The sequence below is a fragment of the Diuraphis noxia genome, unplaced genomic scaffold (assembly GCF_037042655.1).
Source record: "Diuraphis noxia isolate RWA-SAM2 unplaced genomic scaffold, SU_Dnox_SAM2 contig0003, whole genome shotgun sequence".
NCBI lineage: Eukaryota > Metazoa > Arthropoda > Insecta > Hemiptera > Aphididae > Diuraphis > Diuraphis noxia.
In genome coordinates, this window is record NW_028301713.1 from 24142575 (window position 1) to 24165507 (window position 22933).

General features: G+C 28.5%; 1 protein-coding gene across 3 annotated transcripts; it reads right to left on the reverse strand.

Annotated features, from left to right (window-relative positions):
* Positions 1–1748: 1748 nt before the first annotated feature.
* LOC107165823 (uncharacterized) lies at positions 1749–16777 on the reverse strand. Of its 3 annotated transcripts, none has more exons than XM_089224201.1 (3): positions 16602–16777; positions 4438–4588; positions 1749–4361 (listed from the first exon to the last, which is right to left on the reverse strand). In XM_089224201.1, exons 2-3 carry the CDS (start codon positions 4495–4497, stop codon positions 4125–4127), a joined length of 297 nt encoding a protein of 98 aa, XP_089080327.1. In that variant the 5' UTR covers positions 4498–4588; positions 16602–16777; the 3' UTR covers positions 1749–4124. The 3 variants fall into 3 exon arrangements, with proteins under 3 accessions (XP_089080327.1, XP_089080326.1, XP_089080328.1); XM_089224200.1 differs by having other exon boundaries at positions 16446–16773; XM_089224202.1 differs by lacking the exon at positions 16602–16777 and adding an exon at positions 6064–6173.
* Between the last annotated feature and the right edge of the window lie 6156 nt (positions 16778–22933).

Below are 22933 nucleotides of genomic sequence, written 5' to 3' on the forward strand. Positions count from 1 at the left end.
TATTCAAACGTTCTTAGATTTTTACCTGAAAAGTAAAAACCAAAGTTAAGTTAAATGAACAAAATTGAGAAATTCATTGTCATGTTTTATGGTAATGAGTAAAGTCAATAAAACTTTTAGATTTTAATTAGTACTAATATATAACATGAAACGAGTTTAAAATTTACTTCTAGCAATAAATCGGAACTTGATTTATTGTGTTATAAATATATTGTAATAATATATTATATTATAACGATATATTATATATTGTAATAACTTCTGTGCCTTAATTATTATAAAAGTATCATCATAAATGAAAATGAAGGTTTACAGATGATAGCGATTTCCGAATTTACATTGAAATTTAATAATATATAGAAATGTGCAATATTATAATATATTTTATACTTTTTAGACGATATAGTTTCAATGTCGATTTCACTATATTTTCTTGCATTTTGTGCACCGTTTTACTGACGTATAAGAGTTTTTGAAATTCCCTGTTTATACGTACGTCCATATTTTCAAAGATGTTTCCTAGATGTACCTGCAGCTACTGGAAAAACTCAGATATTCTATATGGCAAAAATGCAGTTTAATGGCATTCGTTATATAAATAAACTTTATTGAGTTGCTATAAGAAATACAAAATAAAATTAATAATTAGTTGTTATGCTTGTCGAATAAAATAAACAAGTTATAAACAGTAATAGCAATTATACATAATATACTAGAAAAATACAGAAGTCAAATTTATTTTTATTGACAGTGGCGTAATTTCAAGTATTTAATAAAATATAAATTTTTAATTAATTTTTTTTTCCTATAAATATTATAATTGTGTCACGCGGTATCTGACTTGACTGGCTTCATTTCTTATATGTCTTCTGAGTGCCGGTACCGGCCGGTGCCACTAGTTTCCGGATTGGTGACCACCCGAGTTTTTAGCAACGAATCCTTGCCCCCCCCCCACAATAGCTAATTATCATAGTTGAAAGAGCTCAAAAGGTGAAAAAAAAATCATAATTTAACTAGTTAAACTTATTGTTTAAAATTTGAAATTAACTATAAATATTAAATATATTATTTATTTATTATTATAGTAAAAAATGCATACCCTCCTTATTTTAAAAGACCACGTCATCACTCACCACTTTTCAATACACTGAAACAATGATGTTACCTTTATCACATCATACATGCTTATATAGTTATATATATAATCAATTTTCCATATATTATATTACAATAAATATATTAAACGATCATAATCTATACTTACCTATTAATTTAACGTGGCTGTACTTGAATTTTATGTGTTTATGTTAACGATATATGAAGAAATTTGATATAATGTTATAAATTCATGTGAAAAAAAAATTTCAATTATACTTAAATATTAATTGTGAAATTTACTAATAATTACTATGCAAGTAGGTCCACATTATTGGGGAGGTGGCGGTCGCTCCCTTCGCCCCTCCCACCACAGAGACGTCCCTAATAAGATGGCAACTACAATATAAAATATAGTTTTAAAATTGTGTAGGATTGCGGACAATTTGATAAACTGACAGCGGGCTCCTTGATGCCCGAAGTCGCGAAAATGTTGTAAAATCAAAACGTAAGATTGATCACTACAGTGCTCCCCCTCCAATAATCTGCCCAATACTTACTTCATTGATTATTTGTATATTATAAAACACAACACATTTAGGGTATAGGTACAGATTGCTATATTTACAATTAAATTGAACTCTCTACGCGTCTGATGTCTGGATATCACTTTATTTTTATGCAACTAAAATCTCATCAATACAATAATAAATTAGCTACATATGTATAGGTAAAGTTACAGTTTAATAAATTATAGGTATTAAAATTAATCATACAAAAGTTTATAACCTTATTATAATATAATATAATGAGACATGAGTAGCAGCTGCTATAGGGTAATAGACAGGAATCAGTCAATATGTCTAAATAATGTTTACATACATTTTTTTACCATCACTCAAATTTAAATTTCTGCAAACGGCTTATTATAAAATAAACAAAGATAAATGCACGAAAATATGCCATCATCGCAGCAGCCGATAATTAAAATAAAATTAAAAATTTGAGATTCGCCTATGAGATATGAAACCAAATTATAATTTCAAGTGTAATATTATTCGTCTTTAAACCTGACTTTTGGATGCTGCGACATATCTATAGAAAGTAGAAGGACCTGTTTTGATGTGTCTTTATATATATACAATCTACATCGCTATGAATGGGCACCATATAATATGTATTACATATACCATCGAGACAACTAAATCTGATATTCCAGAGATGTCAAACTGTATAGATAACTTGCCTAAATGGTATACATTATGTTGTACCTATGTGTTTACTTATATGTAGATCATTATAAAATATAAAAGTATTATACATACACATTTACACATATATATTATATTAAATAAATAAATAATAACTTAATACTTCGTTACCTACAATAATAATTAAAAATAATATTATAAGGTACAAAAATTTACATTACAATACGTTATTGTTAAGAAATTTTCTAAACGAGTATTGCAAATCATTAAGCAAGAATGTACTACATTCAATGTAGCTATATCGCTATGTCATTATTGCAAGCGGCGTATTCGAATTGCGTCCCTAAATTATATTTTGTCCGAGTTGCGTCCGCGGTTTTCTCGTCACATATACGAGTTGTGTCCACAGGTTTTTCAGCGACTAAGAATTATGTTAAGTGATAAACTCGTAGATGGTATATAGATATCTCAATTATCGATACCTTATCTGTCTCGGAAATTATAAATACACCCTTACAATTTATTGTTGGAAATGAATTCTGTTCATGTTAGCTTGTTAGCATCAGTCACACTTCGACATTCCATGTTCGACAAATCAACACAAATTTAACAGGTCTTAGTTCGTTCAAAAATCAGCATACAAAAATTTACCCATTTTATAAAATAATATACAATTACAGTTTTTAACTACACCATTTCATAAAATTAATAATTCATTTTAGAACAATAAATAATTTAATATATATAATCATTAATTACCTACAATACATCATTAAACCACACCATTTATACAAATGGCAGTCTTCAGTCTGTAAAAGCGGGAAGGAAAATATGTATATGGCGTATCGCGTATAGATATGTATACTATTAACCAATTAATCAATTATTAACCAGGATGCAACTTGTACTTGTTGCGAAAAAATTGCGGAAGCAACTCAGATGTGTTGTGCAAAATCACGGACGCAACTCGGATATCGCGATGTACCTATATTTTCGTATTTTGGGATGCAATTCGTATGCAGCCATTGCAAGATAACATTTTGAGCGTAAATCTAATTTTGAAAATAGTAAAAATATTAAATGTTTTGTATAAATAAATATTCATCACTTGACACTCGGGTGAAGCTGGGTAATTTAGATGGTATATATAGCGACAAGCCTTACTCAGTATTCGAGTCGACACCACGAGGGCACAAGTTTCGAACTTGGAAAGTGAGGCTTATCTCACCGGATTTCTGTCTTTCATATTGCTTGTACAAACTTTGTTTAGGTATAATTTGTGTTTAAATAAATTAAGTATCTCAGAAATTTCAATGGATTTCCGCCCAAGGAACCAATATAGAGAGACATGCGTATGTTCAGCCGTCAAAAGCCACTTCAAAAGTAATATATCTAACTCCAAAAAACATAGTTTTTCAGGAAACAGTAAAACCATTTATACTGCATCATAAGGCCTTCTCAGTAAACTTTTGTCTTTTTGCATGAATTTCTAATGAGAAATCAATAGAGAATATTATTAAAATAGGTATCGATAGACACCATCAAATGAAAAATCGATTCCGCCAAAAAAAATGGATTTACTGCTTACAGTAGCTTAATATATGACGGCAGATTATACATTGTCGTTTTCACGGTTGTAGACTCAGTATAAAGGCATGCGCAAAAGTGGGTCAACTCGACGCGAACAGATGAGTTTAGTATAGGTAATTATAGTATTAATCAGACACATTATTATAACTATAATATTTTTTATAAAATATGTGATAATAAGCGTAGGTATATATATATAGTGGTGGGTTCGTTTATTCGGTCTCGGCATTAATATGCTTCGTAATTACTGTAATAATCATCGTTGTTGTCGTCGTCGTAGTAGTCGTCCTCTGTGTCTTCTTGTCGGTAATCCGGAGGAGCCAGCATCCCGTCACCGAATTCTTCGGCCGCGTCTCCCAAGCCGATCATGTTGGCGAAACCGTAAATCAGCCTATAGAACAGTAACTTGACGAACTTCATCATCGTCGTCTCCTGCTGTTTCTTCAACTTGGCACCGTAAGTCCACTATAAAAATTGCGCACACACGCGTAAAAAAACTCGACTTTTTTCGACATATTTTGTTTTTATAACGCCAACTCACTTCTATCGCGCAAAACAGAGCGATACAAAGGGCTAACGTCAGGTGACGTCGCAGTGTCATTATCACGTTCTCGCAGTAAACTATATATTTGAATAGGTATCGATTGGACGGTAAATATTTTTTGGTTTTTCACATAATCACTACGTCATCTCTGAAAAATATATTACAAACATTATGAATTATGAATGTCGAAAGCATTTGCGCGTACTTATATTCATATTTTATAATACATCAACGTCGTGTAATATTAAAATATACCTACGCACTAAAATAGCTCCTTAGTCGTCCATATATTTTCGTTTTCAAATTTATAAATAATAATATGTGAATCGTATAAGATAAAATTAGAAACTATTCACTATCTATAATACAGTGGCGGTTCTAGAGTTTGATTCTGGGGGGGGGGGAGGGGGCAAAAATATCACACTTTTTTTTTAATATTTAATAATATATTTATTAAAATTAGTGCCACATATTACCCACATTAGTCAATAGTCATTATAAAAATACACAAAATAAACATAAAAATTACATAAAAAATACATTACAATTTATAAAATAAAGTCTAATTTTCTATTTTTATTTTTAGCAAATCTATCAATGACTTTCTCTATATCTATAGAAATAGATATGTCTCGGTGAATGTGCATAAGAGCTTTAAGATGATGGAGTCCAACAAAACGTTTAACGTCTCTACCACCTTTTGAATGTAGTGAGAAAAGAAAATTATATGTATTGGATGGAAACCATGGATTTTCTAACAATTGAAATTTAGTGAAATCATTCAACCTAATATTTTTATCAAAATAACGGCCTATATCATAATCAAATGCACTATCTATATTTATAGTTTTGTTTTCAATTTTCTCAATTTTAGTAGGGCTGGTTGTAGATATCGTTGATGGCTCACCAGCATTAGCGTTAGTCTCAGTAGGTTTTATTATATAATTATCAGTACTTTCATTCTTTGGTTTTTTTGTAAAAAAAAAATCTATTGGCTTAGATAATTGTCTCTTCCTACTACCACCAAAAGTTACATTTTTTTCTTTATCCTATAAAACATTAAAAACATACATTGGAATTTGGAAAGATTTTTGGTAATTTTATTATAATTTTTGATTATAATAATGTTTTTTAAATTTTTTTCGTTTTATAAAAAAGTAGGTACTATCCGTAGAAACTTTAAACTTTAAACTTTTACAAAATGCTTAAATTGGAATTTTCTTTACATACATTAATTTTCAAAATATTTCGATCATTTTTAAGCTATTTATAGGAATTTGAAATATTTGGTTTTTAAGTTTTATTTTAAAAAAGTTGATAAAAAAAATTTTGGAGAGTAAAAATATTTAAAAATGTAAGGTACCGTATAAAATGGCTTACAGTAGTTTAAAAAACTTTAAAATACATATTATGTACTATATTTTATAGTAGTTATTGAAAACATTAATCATAAAAACATTTTTTTTTTTTAATCTAATTAATAATCTAAAAATTCTAATGTTATAATCATGGTATACTATAATAAACCGTGGTTATAATACAGTAAATACTTATTGAAATCAAATAAAGAGTTTAGAGTAAAGAAATTAATCAAATAATTTTATATGCTAAAATAATACGTACCATTACAACGTAAATTGCAAGCCGGAGATTAAATTTTTTACTATGGTAACTATATTGGTCGTCTGGTCGCTTAAAATCGCTGTTGTAAAATGAAGCTACAATCATTAAAACGATATTACTCTGAACTACGAAAAACGTCTGAACACATAGATACATAGAGAATTCTCGTAACAATTCATATCTATACGCCGCCGACGATAAAACACTCACAATAGAAAAAAGGTCAGTTCAGATGGATACTATCGCGGTCGGCCACAGGAAAACCCGAAATAATATAATGATATCATAAACGATATAATCCGTAATAATAAAAGCGTATCATATTATATAAAACTCGCCTATTTTTTTTTTTTTGGATTTCGGGGGGGGGGCATGCCCCCCTGGGCCCCTCACCTAGAGCCGCCACTGCTATAGGGGGGCATGCCCCCCTGGGCCCCTCCCCTAGAGCCGCCACTGCTATAATACTTAAACATTATGCGTAGGTCAGTCATTGACGAATCTAGGACTTTTTTTGTGGAGGTCAGCATTTTTAAATAAATGTTAAGAGGGTGTCAGCACAATGTATTTTGTATCATCTCTCAGACCCATCACAAGACAAAATAGATAAAAATCTTTCAGCTAAAATCGTTCTTTATGATTTTTGAGTAATCTTAAAGACAAATTATAGAGCCATAGAGGATAATATATAAATTATGATATATCCGATATGATGAGGTTTTTATTTTATTGCCATCATCTGTATTTGAATTCGACTTGCAAAATAAAAACAAAAATAAAACTGTAAATTTAAACGTTTAAATTATTTGAAATCGATACGTCATATCCCAAAAATATTATTCTCTATACATTTTGTGATAGGTGATTATACTTAAAAACATTAAAAAATATGATTTTACGTAAATGCGTTTTGTTTATGTTGCGCATGGGCCAGTGAAAGAAAACAAACTGCAGTGGGCTGGCATCCTCTTAAATATATAATATTTCTAAGAAAACAGTCTTATTAGTGATCCCTGATCGTCTTGTTACGTCAGTATATTGGCTATAGACAGGTTAAGATGTCACACGAAAAGGTTGACTTATTAATACGAATGTTGTATGAAGTCGTAGTTATTTATTATTAGATTATTATACGTGTCAAAACGATTATGGTTGTGAAGTGTAAGTTGTGAAATAACATAGTTTTAAGTTCGTTTATAAAATATATATATATTTAATTTTGTTACTCAATAAGTTTTACGTCACAACTATAATATGTATGCTAACACAGCTATAAATGGACCACGGAGGAGACGTTTTTATATACATCAATAGAAGAATTAAAAGAATAAGATCTGCAGTATTGGATGGTATTATTGAATTTTTTATACATACATTACATATAGATACAAAGAAAATTGAATTAAGTAAAATAAATAATAATTCAAATAAAAAAAAATTTAATTTTGGGCATGTAATTTAAATGCAGGACATATTTGATCGCCTGTTTTAAATTTTTTGGTATGCACAAATCCATATTTTATGATTTTTTTTAGAAGTCCTTGTCCCAAAGTAATTATATTTTATTGTACCTATGTATATATATAGTACCTAAACAAGCATGTATATAGCACATTATATAGCACTACATATTTTATTGCATATTATATAGCTGCATTGCTATACATGTGGATAAAACCGAATACATTTTTGAATACTCCTGTTTCCTTGCTATTATCACCTAACTATAGATCGAGAAGTGTAAAATGTAAAATAATTATTAAAGACATAGTTTTTGAGACTAGATGAGACAGAAATATCGGTATCCGGCGATCCGCAGTCAGTCATTTTAATTTAGATTGTAGAATCGTGTGAAATTTTTGAGTTAGGCGTACGAAATATATTCGTAACATATTAATGTTTTATTTTTTAATGAGTTAAAAGGTACAACATCTACATATGGTCCTTTTGTGACTGAGTTCTTGTCTGGACTTCGTTGTTGACTGTTCTGTGACTGAGGCCAACCATCAGCGCCAAACCAGGCCACATATTATTGATTTATATTTTATTATAAGATGAGCATAATAATTCACAAAGTATAGTCACACAGATTATTTAGTTGACAAAAAATTAACTATAAAACAACGATGTATTATATTGTTATTTATGAATTTATAAAATGCAAAACATATTTGTAATTATTTCCTAGATATTTATTAATTTGTTGTTTCATGTCTATATAACATATTATGATTTAAAGGTACTGACTGTCATCTGTAGTCAGTATATTATTCGGTATTGTCGGAGTGGAAAAAATAATAACGGAACTACCTAAAACTGGTCTCCAATAGACTAGATTCTACAAACGCTGCGTCCTTGACTTTCTAACGATATTTTATTTTATTAGGTACTACGTGTGTATATAAATACATTTTAGTATTATACAGAGTGATTCGCTATAAGTATGCTCATTGTCATTTTTTCCTTTGATAATTTTTAAATTTTTAAAAATAGGTACTTAAGACCATTATATTTCGAAATTATTGAGATTATATAATATAACGAGAGTCATCCCGTGGCGATTTAAATGTTAGTTTTGTGAATGAGAACTCACTCTTCTTTTGTAAATTATTCAGTGGATGATATTATTATTTTTTTTACAAACAAAATTTGAATTAGTATATTTTCTGAGACATTAAAATGTTTCTACTATAAGGAATGAGGATATAACATAAAAATGGTTTTACAAACATTTTAAATAGATGTCATCATAGGTATTGTAGGATCTTATATTAATTATATTTGGACCAATTTTACAAATTATAATATAGAGGTTAATATATTAATATAATATATATTGTTCAAATTTTAAAACCATCGTATATAATAGTTGCAGTATATCCATCAAATCCATTGTTATCACGGTCATCTATTATACTCAACGCACAAAGTCAGATAACTCAAAACTACAACATTTTTTTTTTTTTAACACCTTCGTCAAGATTATTTAAAAACATAATTTTCGCTACTTAATTATAACAACAGAAAAGGTGAGTTCTCATTTGAAGTTTGCGTATCTTTACAGGACCCTGCGTGGTTGAGTAGTACAAAAATCTCAAGAATTTTAAAATGTGGCCTTTATCTTGATATGGTATATTTAAAATCAGGTTTTGAGTATCTGCGTTATTGCAGTTGAAGACAAAATCGAGGACGAGGGTATACTCTGTGAATCGCCCTGTATACATACTATATATACGTAGCGGTAAAGTTGTCCAATATATAGGTGAACAGTCGTTCATTTTATTATTAACACCATTCATCGCAAGTGCATTATGTTAGGTATGTATTTAGTATTAATATTTTCTCGGCACCCCCGTAGTCCGGCGACCGACGACGGTCCTCCACTTTTACCCGCGATTTCGATTCATTCAAACGACGCCGTCCCGTCGACGATCATATTCTATCGTAGAACAATGCAGCTCTATTGTAATAAACTAATAACGATATTGTCCGTGACCCGGCGACAGACGTTCATTAATCAAACACCACCGCCATCTCGAACAATGGTCATCGCTGCAGACGATCGACGCGCGTGATGTGTGTCCAAAGCCAATATAATATTATTATTATTATTATTTATTATTGCCGATGGTCCGGCGAAAGTTCCCATTACAATACAAATATCATACACAAAATGTCGTGTCGTACATTATCGATTATTATTAATTGTTATTACAATTATTGAGATGTGTATTTATTGTGATGATACGTCGTCGTTTGTGTATAATACAATGATGATGGGTGTCGAACAGATGAGTTTCTTTTCGTTAAGTTTTTCGAGTTTTCTCACCGTTCGCGCATATTTTATATAGCATTTATCTGATAAAAAAAAAAAAAAATTAAACAACGCGCTGTATACACATATCATCGTATGTAGGTAGGTAGGCGATGTGACCTGCGCAATAGCCGACCGGCGTCTATATATTATACATTTATACAAACGTATATTACACGATTCATACCGGATCCGACAAACATCGATTCAAATCATAATGAATTCGTACAACTGTCCACTATTATATCGTTTAATCGCGACTATTTTTCTCGAACAATAACATAACATAATAATTACAAGTAGGTACCTTAGTTATACGCTCATTGTCAAGTCGATTTCACACAAGACACTAATACGGTTGTCATTATATTGTATAATACTTAACAGCGTGTAATATTTTTTTAAGAGCCTACTTCAGTATTATATTCAATTAACGCAATAATCGAGTAACGATAAGGCGTTCATTTTTCGCATTTAAAATATCGATAACTAGATATAATACGTATAGTAGGGTGTTCCTTTATTTTCAAATTTAAATATTTTTTTGGCTCACCCGCTCACCCCCTAAAAACGGGTATATGCATTTACAAATGAATTTCGAAAAGTTTTAAGGCAATCAAACAAGGTTAACCCATGCCGAATTGAACCTAAAGTTTGAATTAATTCAATTTTTGAATATTTATGAGAATGTTTTATATTTTTTTACAATATTTCGCAAACCATAAGGTAAAATAAAATTGTCTATAAATTATTTCTTAACAAGTTTTTAATATCATCTTCTGTTCATGAGGTAAGAATATAATATAATATCGTATATTGAATTAAATATATAAAAATACAGTATTCTCAAAATGTTTACTGTTAACTAAAAATATTATAAATAATGATAATTATTATACTATTATATCAAAATGTATAGGTATTATAATTATATATTTTGTGTGTGCTTATTCATGATATTTTAAGCATTCTCATCATACTTTTATGGTTAAATCATCTGTATTATATTAAAATTCAGATTTTTGGAATTTTTAATTACACTTGAAAACCATATAGACGCAAATAGGAGGTGACTTAGGGGGTATTATTAACACTCTTTTTTTCACATTATATAGCACCTTCAAATGATGTTCGTGCTATATATATCGAAAACTTCTTACAAAGAAAAAAAATTACAAATTGCATATCTTATTAAGCAATAAACACCCTTAGTTTTTTCTTTATTAAAATTGAGCCTATTTTGAAAACCATTTTTCAAATCACTGACATTTTTTGTGACAATACAAACTTCTGTTTTTCAATAAGGAAACTCCATTTTTTATTTTTATGAATAATTAGATTTTTTAGTTGAGAATTTTGGTGTATCTAAATCAAAATTCAAGCTAGTAGTTTTCGAGTTATATAAATGTTTTTTTAAGAACGATATGGCAATGGGTTAAGAATTTAGCTTAGACGATTTGAAAAAGTTCGCAATAACTATTGATTTATCAATATAAATAATTTGTAAAAATTATCCAAGTATAGTAAATACTACATCTAACATTAGATATAGTTTTTTATTTTTATAAAACCATTTTAGATTCTGAGCAGAGCAAGGAATGTATTATTGATTTTACTATGATGACGTGTGTATTTTTTTTTTGGTGTGTCATCACGTTTTGGGGCAGTAAAAGTGCTTCAATTTTTGACTTCAGTACCTCGTTCGATCAGAAAGTGAATCTAGTTGGTACTTTAGGGTCAAAGTAAAAAGTTCCCAATATTTTTCTTAATCATTGGGATAAATAAACTAAAAATTAATGAAAAATCGGGAATTTCTACGCAAAATTTTCGACAAAATCGATTTTGGTTTTTGATGTAACTTTAAAACAAATAACCATAGATACATGAAATTTTCACCAAATGTTTATATAAGTATTTTCTATCCACAATAAAATTTTCAAAAATTTCGAATTAAGTTGAACTATTTATAGTCATATATGTAATTTTCAATTATTATTAGTTTTTATTTAAATTAATACCGATAAAAATTTAATTTTTGGGTAGAAAAGGTTGAAAATTTAATACAAGGCGCCTAACATATTTTTACAATAGTAGTTGATAAATAATATAAATATATAGTCGCAATGTTTTTTTATAAGCATTCAAAGTTTGAATTTTGACAACATACGTAAAAATCACGAAAATTATTTTAAGCTAGAAAGTCATAAAATTTTTTTCTTTTTAAATTTAAGATATGAAAGTTTTTAATAATCTAAAATAATATATCCTAGACAGATAAACCGTCTCCGCTCAGAATCGTTTTTCGTATACAATGATAATATAATATCATTGGATTCAAATTTAATTCCATCCATTCAGTAACCCACCTACTGTACAACAGAGCGACATCCATGACTTACCCGCTTTTTAATGACTATTACCCTTAGTAAAAACATTTTATTAACTCAGAATAAATAATTTAATATTTGACAATTGATATTATTTAAATTTTATTTGTTTTACGGTTATTTTATTTATTCGCACCGATATGTGCGCACTTATTTCCCAGGTTACACTATGCAATAGTTTCAGGTACAAAAATAAAACATATGTTTATAGAAGTGATAAAACTGATAAAAGTCAGTGCTAAGCTGGTAGTTTTAAATTATTTTTAATCAATAAATAAAGTATCCATACCGTCGTAAATAAAGTGCCAGTTATATCTACATACTATACGTACAAAAGTTATTTATTGATGTTCTTAACATATGCATTTATGATTTTTGGAGAGTCCCAGAAAAATGGACCACAAACAACGAATTTCGATACTATGTCGCCAAAAACCGTTATGATCAAAATATAATTTTGAACTCTTGATTAACTCCAAATTCGTGTAAAGCAACACCTTGAATTATACAAATAATGTTTGACATATCCTTACTTAACTTATATTTTAGTAACTTTGGGAAGATATACATTTTCCAAAGCCTTACAAGTGATGTAATTATAATATTTATTAATATCAAAAACAATTATAATAATAGTAACAAAATTATAAAAATTAATATAGAATTAAATGTTATTAAGTTTTTAATTCTATCTTTAAATGCTAGGCTTTTACTAAAAAGAGAGAGTTCAATACATTAAAATGAAGAACTGATAGATAAAATAGTTAAATTAAGATACAAATCCAGTAATAAGAGAAAGAAAGAAAAAATATATAAATAAATAAACAAATAACACCAGTATATTAAACAATTTATAAAGGGAGATTAACAAATTTGTTGTTGTGAACACAATATTATGCAGAATTCAATATTATATTAAAAAATTATTAAATGAAAAATAATTTACATGCATTTTAAACTGTTTAATGAATTAAATAGATACCAATATTAACGGAGCTATGTTGACCAAACGTAATAGCACGTAAAACAGATCTAATATTAGAATTATGTTTAGACCTAATATTAGAATTATGTTTAGACCTTATATTATAATAATGGTTAAACTTTATAAATTCAAAATTATGGTAGTACATAATATAATACAAAATATTTTTATGTAATTAGAATTAAGATTATCGATACTAAAATTAGAATAAAGTAATCTTCTAACCGGGTATGGCCTAGGTTTCTCTAAAATTATCCTTAATAAGTTATTAATTGTAATATTAAGAGAATAAAGATGTGATGTATAAGCACACCCTCAAACACAAATTCCATAAGAAATTACAAATTGGGCAAGCGTGAAGTAAATTATTCTAATATTTTTTAAGTTTAAAATCTTTTTTAATATTTTGAATTTATAAAATAACTTTCTAATTTAGTTCGAGACATAGTATATATGATCATTCCATTTGTAAGGTTATGATAAAAAATGATGTCTAAGTATTTTAATTTGGAGACCTTTTCAAAAGTATAGCAATGTACATGTAAAGATGCTCCCATTTTTAGGTACCTATAATATGACAGGATTTGTAGAAGACGGTTTTATAATTGTCCACTTAATTACTCATAGATTTATATAGCACTGTAACATTTTATATAGAGAATAATAAAACGTGAAAACTAATTAAAATTATTAATCAGTATTAAATATTAATAGTTCGCGTACCACACATATTCCTATATTCAATCATATTACTAATTTTATAGAAAAAATTTCAAAGAAGGAAATTTATTGTCAATCGATAATTAAATTATTCATAGGTAAAGCGAGAGATATACCTGATATGTTTCATAATTAATATAATTGGAAAGTTTCTTGCAAGTCCTATTTCAAATAATTAGGTAGGTACGTATTTTCAACCGAAAAGCACAATGAATGGAAACATTTTGGGTTAAAATCTTGAAATTAGAAATTGTAATTGTTAAAATTATAATAATCGTTATTAATATACAGTAGATACTATTTTTTGAAATGTATGTAATACAAACAATTACATTTTTTTTCGAAATACAACTTGAATATATTTATTGGTATTGGTTGATGGGCATTGATGTAGAAAAAAAATTAAAGATTAGATTAGATACAATAATCACAGCGTTGTTATTTTATCAAAACTATATTGACGTAAACAAAAACTTCCAAAAATATTTTTAGTATGAAAACTCTTCGGGAAATTTAAGGTGACTAGAAATTTACAATTTACACATCACATGGTACAGAAGTACCCAGCTATACAAGTCTATAATATAATATTACTATGATAATATCGTGATATTAATTAATATAATTACAATTTACAATAATAGATAGGTAGATAGAGCACTTGGCGTTACAGCGTGAAACTACAATGATAATAAAAATAATAATGATTTAGGTATACATAAGTTATAATCCGTACACGGTATGTTATGTTTAATTAAGTATGAAATTGGTGTGTCAATCACAATAATGAATTGAGAATAATTGTTATATTCTTGTACCTATCGTTAAATTAAATCGGTTTTGAATTTGATTTCAGTAAGAATGCGTGAAATATTCCACAAACTCGTTGATGCGTTGTTATAAGCGTTGAAATCTAGACGGTTAATTTAATGTAAAAATTTGTAAAATTAATGGGTAAAATTTTTTCCAAAACAAAAATATTATACCATACAAGTTCGATACGATGAAACATTACAATTCTCAATAATTGTAAATAGGTATATATTATACGATTAATAAGGTCACAATTAATTAATATATATTACAGTATAAAATATAGTAAGAGTTCAAAAACAATAATTATTAAAAGTCAAGTTTGATAAAGTTGATTGAATCCATCTTTGGCACAATATCACGCGTATTTTGCACCTTACTATTTATAGATCATATTACAATAATTATATTTTATAGTCACATTACGATACTATATTTTAGTACCTATTTTACAAATAATTGTGATTCATTACAAATTATTATTTGATTTATTTGTTTACTTGGGTAGGTAGCATAATCAGGGCGGATAGGATTTTCGATTTTACAGCGCTTGTAAATAGGATAAATATAATAATATGATATTATATATTATGCTTTATACGATTTCACCGTATATGAATAGAAATGGCCGTATGGGGCAATAAAAGTTTTTTTAAAAATGTGGATTAAAAGCAATCGTCCGTTTAGTGTCTATAAATGTAAAAAAAGATAATTTCCTGCTAAAGGTATAAGAGTACGTGTATACAACTTAATTATAAAACATAGTTACATTAACAGGATGTCAGCGGAATATTTGTTTTCTAACTCGGATCTCCAATACGAAACATGAACAAAACACTTTCACCTAAAATCGTTTTTATGATTTTTAAAAATTTCTAGAATAAAATCACCTATTACAAAAATTATAGAGTACCTATAATGTTTTTGAGGGTATGATGTTTTTTTATTATTTGAATTACAAAATAAAAAAAATTGTAAGTTTAAATTGTTTCCGGATATTATTTATACAAATCAATAAGCCATACCTCGGGAAATACTATTCTCTATTACTCTAAAATTTTTGTAATGAGTGATTTTACTCTAAGGTTATTCAAAACAATAACAAAATTTAAAAAAATGATTCTGCGTGAAAGCTCAATACTTGATAGTTTTTATCTAAGTTGCACGAGGATCAGAGAAAGAAAACATACACAGTGCGCTGACTTCTTTTTCACTTCTTAAGAAAATATTTAATGATAATAATGACAAAAAAATACCATAAAACTAAGCAGATATACTTAATGAGTAGCACCTATATGGTCAACTGAAAATCTAATAAATAAAATAATAATACCTCTCATATTATATAAAACAAATAAAAAAAAAAATTAAAAAAATTACGTGAATGACAACTAGCTGTCTTATGAACACAGTTGTTAATTCACAACAGCAAAAATAAAATTATATTTTCATCTGTCAAACAGTTTCTTTGCATTACATTGTTTGTAGTACCTACTTAATACGCATACGATGATGTACCTAATGTTTAACATTTTTCAGTTAACTCTATATTTGGTTCGTAAAATATTAAAAAAAAAATCATTTCAATAATACAAAATGTTTTTTAAACTTGTATCAAAACTAAAACTAGTACATTTTTTTTTTATAAACTTGTCTGTACACTCACCTGGTAATTAAAATATGTACTTGCACGTATATAAATATACTACAGAAGAAATACCTCCGCGAAATTAATTATTGTTCATGTCGGCTTTTTAGGTAAAATAAAAAACGCGATTCTGCAGGGAAGATAAAAACAAAAAAAAAAAAATTATAGACGTACGTTGATTATATAATGATGAGTATCAACGGCTGATGAACTTGTGTGTTCACGCGATCACATTTGGTGAGTGTTTAATACGTATATTCTAGGAAACGATGACGACTGATGAGTACCTCGTTATGGTTAAGTTCGGTGACGACTAACGCGAGAGCATTTCCCGAAGCAGCCGTGTGCCAGTTAGGTACATACCTACTTATACCAGCTGGTTACCTATACGTATACCTGTGTGAGTCTTCGGTGTCTGGCAATCTATTCGTTTAATAATATTAGTACACGCGGCGTCTCCATCGCTAACTGTATTCCCTCTCTCTTGTACACAAAATTTGCTCGGCTCGGACGACCATATAAAATTTCTACATCACACAGATGTAAACTCCTATTATACATATATCGGTAAACAATTATGCGTACATATTATTATTATCATTATACAGAGAGTTATGTGTCCGGTCGTACGTGGACAATTATAATATATTATATACTTATTACTATTGCCTATTATTCGTCACGCTCGTATCGATAGGTACCTCATCCTGCCGATGCAGTCTCCGTCCGATGGCTCTCCCGCCTGTCAGCAGTCAGCACCTATACATAACAATAATATATTACGATCGAATTCGGCGTTATGCCGCCGTGACTTTTAAATCGTTTTTGAAACAATATATTATATCTGACCGTGGAAAACGATTTTACGTTTATCGAATCTACAACTATTATTTTTTTTCAATTGTTGTTATCGATAATGACTTAAAGGCACGAAAGAGCGGTTCTGCCAGCTCTAAATTTTATAATTGATAGATTATCAATAATCAGTGGTTCATTGCATTCGCAGGTATAAGGGGTATAAATGATGTAAATATAAGTTTTGTATTTTATTTATTCCAGGCGATGGTATTAATAAGTCTTGAACCTGACCGAAACGTAACTATAAGATGCGGATGCTCATTTAGGCGATAGTCATAACTATTAGTATTTCACAATAAAAGGAAGCAGCTTTGTATTTATCATAATATTATGCTATTTTACTTAAATTAGTATCTAAATTACCGATTAATTGTTGTATTAAAACAAAACATTAATAATAATAAAATATTTATGTATTATGAATTATAATAATTTTTTTGTACATATTTTTTGTTTTTATTAGCTTAAAATGTATATTAAATTATAATTATGTTTAGCGCATATTTTGTAATTTTTTAGTGCATAAACGCATACATATTGCAGTATTTTTAAGTGCATAAACATTCGAGCCCTATAGTTATCATGGTAAATATTAGAACTTGCACTACTTGGCATTACTCACCTATAGGCTATAGTTGTAAGACACTGCATTTTGCTATTCATATTTTTGTTGACTCCGGTTTTTAAATGCCAGTAATAAAAGTGCTGAAAGATTATTTATTATTTATTTTTTTCTAGTATAATTGTATAATTAAATCAATTGCAGTCCAAAAATTTAAGTATGTGCACACAAGTAAATCTTAAAAATGTTATGCATTGTTCATAACAATCTTAAGTCATAACTAATATTTAAACTATTTATAATTATGATAATACAATATTTAATAAAACTGCATTTACATATGGAAGAGTTAAATAAACCATAAACATAAAATATTAAATATATAATGCCGTTAATTATGTGTTAAGCTAGCTAGTGTTACCGAATATTCAAACTGTGGTATTGGTATATTGATATATAATATATCGAATAAGACTGCGTGAGAACTAATAATGAGTAGAAAAAATATTTTAAACACTTTTCAGGTAGAATAACAACGTTAAAAAAAAGCGGGTAAGTCGTGGATGTCGCTATGATGTACAGTAGGTTACTGTAATGGATGGGATTAAATTTGAATGCAATGATAGGTATCATTGTATACGAAAAACAATTCTGAACGAAGATGATTTGTCAGTCTAGGATATATTATATTTAAATATTGTCATATATATTCTATTTTGAAACAAATATTTTATTTTTCAATTAGGACGCATTTTGCATAAGGCATGGTTAATCAATTTTTCCAAAAACATTGCATGTAGTTATCATAATTCATAATAACTTATATCATCATAGATATACATATACCTGGTTTGAGGATAAATCGTTATCATTACGCGATTTCATAAAAATTTAAAACTCTAACGCTCAAATCATTTTTCCTATAATGACGCTTCAAATTTTCTCTATAGCTATTTGAAGCAAAACTTATGGGAAACTTGGTGTTAAATTTTATAACCTTAGATATAAATACAAACAATATTATGAATTTTGAACTACAAAATAATTCGCAAATATTCATGGTTTTGACGAATTTTTGTCAATATTTGAAATTCAAATGCTAATAAAAATTTAATTTGAATTTCCGGTGGACATTTTTTTTTGTGATAAAGATTGACAAATTTGTAAGGAATCTTGTATTAAATTTTCAAATCTTAGATTTAAAAAAAAAAATTTTATGAATTTCTAGCTTAAAACAATTTGTGAATTTTTGTGGTTATTACGTTTTTTGTCAAAATTCAAAATTTGAATGCTTATAAAAAAAAATTGTGACTATGAATTTATTTTATTTTTCAACTGCTATTGTAACAATATGTTAAGAGCCTTGTATAAAATCTTCAATATTTTCTACCCACAAAATAAAAATGTTATCGATATTAATTTTAAAAAAACTAATCATGATCGAAAATTGCATATACCTATGAATAGTTAAACTTAAGTCAAAATTTTTAAAAATTTCATGGTGGATAGAATATAGGTACTTATATAAACATTCAGTGAAAATTTCATGTATCAATGGTCGTTCGTTTTAAAGTTACATCGAAAATCAAAATCGATTTTGTCCAAAAACTGATTGTACGTAAAATTTCCTGTTTTTCCGTTAATTTTTAGTTTGTTTATCCCGATTATTTAGAAAAATATTAAGAATTTTTTACTTTTTATCTCCCAAAGTATCAACTAGATTCACTTTCTGGTTTAACAAGGTACTGAAGTTACAAGTCAAAGCAATTTTACTGCCCCAAAACGTAATGACAAACACAAAAAAAAAATATTCATGGTTTTGACGAATTTTTGTCAATATTTGAACTTCAAATGCTAATAAAAAAAAATTATGCCTATGTATCCTTATAATTTTTTATTCACTTTAAGAATAACTTATGAGGAACTTTGTATTAAATTTTCAAGTATTTTGATAGGGCCAAAAAAATTTTATCGACACTTCAAAAAAAAATTTTCAGACAAATTGAAAATTTCAGTCGTCTATAAATATCTCAAAAAAAGTCAAAATATTTTGAAAATTTAATCATGTAAAGAAAATACCAATCCTAATAACTGGTAAAATTTTCAAGTATCTATGACTTATACTTTTTGAATAATAACAAATATTTAAAATCGTTTCAGGATAAATCGTTATCGTTACGCTATTTCGTAAAAATTTAAAATTCAAACGCACTTAAAATTTTTTCTATAATGATACTTCGAGTTTTCTCTATAGCTAATTGAAGGAAAACTTATGGAGAACTTAGTGTTGTATTTTTAATCCTTAGTTATAAACGCAAAAAATTTTATGATTTTTCAACTTCAAAATTACTTGCAAAATTTCGCGTTTTCGACAGATTTCGTAAAATTTTGAACTATAAAAGCTTATTAAAAAAAATTGTGACTTACGATTTTTAATTTTTTTTAGCTACAATAAGAAAAACTCATAAGGAACCTTGTATTAAATTTTCAAGTTTTTTTGGTCGTCCAACATTTTTTTACCGACATTTCAAAAAAAAATTCTCAAAAAAAGTGTAAATTTCAGTGGTCTATAAATAACTCAAAAAAAGTCAAACATTTTTGAAAATTAAACTGTATATAGAGAACACTAACATAAACATTTGGTGAAAATTTCAAGTATTTAAAGTGATTATTTTTTGAATTACAACCATATAAAATAATCGATTTTTTTGAAAACTGTTGGAAAATGTTTACTTTTGACCTCTATAATGCACCAAGGATCTTCAATTTTACATCGGAAACCACCCCCAAAGTTTGAAATCGAAGCATTATTTCGACTAGTTATGCTGTACACAGACACAAAAAAAAAAAAAAAAAAAACACATCATTGTAAAATCAATACATTCATCACTTCGTTCAGAATCTAAAAAATTATTTTACAAAATAGAAATGTAAAAGTACCTACGTCTGAGTAAATAAAAACACAATATAGACATGCATATGGTAAACAATTAATATATCGTCTAAAAAAATACATATACATAGTACATATATGGTATCATTTTTTTTTGTGCTCGAAATTAGAAACATAGGTAAATCAAAACAAAAATGCCTATTATTTTCTCATACCATCTACTCTGACTTAACACAGTCGACAGTCTACACAATACGAATAGTTACAATATTTTAGTATTTTACACAAGTGTACCAGTTAAAATATAAATGAAATACTTAAACCTAAACCGAGTGGGTATATACTGTAAATATGAATATAATTTGAATGTATCGTTATTGTTTTAGATTAAGTATAATATCACTACAAATAACGGATAAACTATGTTATATTAAGCACATTTGAATTACCTACTTCTACTATCTACTTTTAATCGTGACCGAATTCGTTCTTTTCACGTTCAAACACAATCAACAGTATACAACTGATAAATTACCATTCCTAAAGCAAAATAGGTATAATATACCATATAACTGCACCTAACCGTGCGTTCAAATATAAGATAGATACCGTAAGATAAATAATAATATATAACATAAGGAAGACGATTCGTGTACGTATGGAACATACGTGAAATAATAATAACATGTGACACCATATATAATGGGTACTGGGTAGATATTTATTCTCACGGCAATGCCAAATATTATTCTCATCACGATTCGAGTAACAAGTCGTATAAGTCGTCCCATTTACACATATTCTCGTTTATAAGACAAAATTCGGAATTATAAATCCTTAGAAATAAAATCTACGTTAATTTAACTCGTATACGTACCTACGCCTATCTATAGAAATTAAATATACATGCAGATGTGGATGCAAGGTTGACCACGGGAGCGATGCATCTCTCCCCCCCCCCCAAAAAAAAAAAAAAAAAAAAAAAATTCACGAAACGAAAAAATTGTATCATATTAATGTGTCAAGCAATGCTAAAAATTACATTTTTTTTATGGCAACTATAAAATCATTTAACTGTTTAGGTTATTATTATTTAGTTTTTATGTACATTAAAAATAATAATACATATATTATATGAGTTTAGGAAAAAAACAAATGAATAAAAAGCAAGTCTTTTAACGCTTGACGTTAGTTCGGTTGGCGATTCGTGAAAAACGTCTCTCCACCGAACGGTTCTGGTCGGTTCCCGCAATAGAAGCGACGATATATCGTGCACATCATTATTGTATACCGGGTACATAATTATGGTGAACCCGCGGATATCCATTGCGTGGAGCACCACCTGTAGGTTAACCATGCGGACACTTTTATGTGCACCGCGTTAAACAGAGGTAAGTTATTACCACAGGTAATCAGGATACTGCACAGAGCGAGGAACCGTTTTGGTGTGGTATACCTCTGTAGCATAGGCGTGTCTAGAACTTTGACGCAGAGGGTGCAACCTGGTGCGAACCCAAGGGACTAATGGGCCCTAGTCCTCTTTTTTGAACAATTTTTCTTAATTCATGGTGTCACTTTAAATCGCAGAGGGTGCAGGTGCATACCCTGCACCCCCCGTGGACACGCCTATGCTCTGTAGCACGACTATTCATGGATTTTTACGACTCGATCGTGGTACCGTCACCGCTTGGCTATAATTCGGTTGACAGTCCGTCTGAAGCGTTGTCGTATGATGAGTCAATAGATCCCCGACTGCACGTGATGTTTAGATGTCAGAATTAGGTATAGTTCCCGCCACGATGGTGGCCAATGTTGCCACCTGGGCCGTGGTTGTTATATGCTTATATAATAAAGTCTGCTTCGTCTTATATGTTCACCGAAAAGACTGGATTTTCATTTCAAACCAATGACTGGCACTAGACCACATCACATTTGGCGAAGTTATACAGACGAAACTTGCAGGTACCAGCTGTATATTTATATATATTAACATATTTATGAGTACTATAACGAGTATCCCTTATATTATACAGATCATATGACTATATCGTATTGTAAATGTGCAGTATGAAAAAGCTGCAGCTCATAAGCGCAATATATGACCCAAACGTCACCCAAAAACTTAAAAATAAGTAATCCATAAGTGTAAAAAAAAACCTTTTTAATAAGTAATAACTCATAAACACAAATCAA

Bases quoted from the DNA above. Each gene is read 5' to 3' on its own strand.
- LOC107165823 (XM_089224201.1), bottom strand. From the start codon at position 4,497: ATGACACTGCGACGTCACCTGACGTTAGCCCTTTGTATCGCTCTGTTT. The intron at 4,362-4,437 runs GTGAGTTGGCGT...CAATTTTTATAG, and splicing joins CTCTGTTTTGCGCGATAGAA to TGGACTTACGGTGCCAAGTT.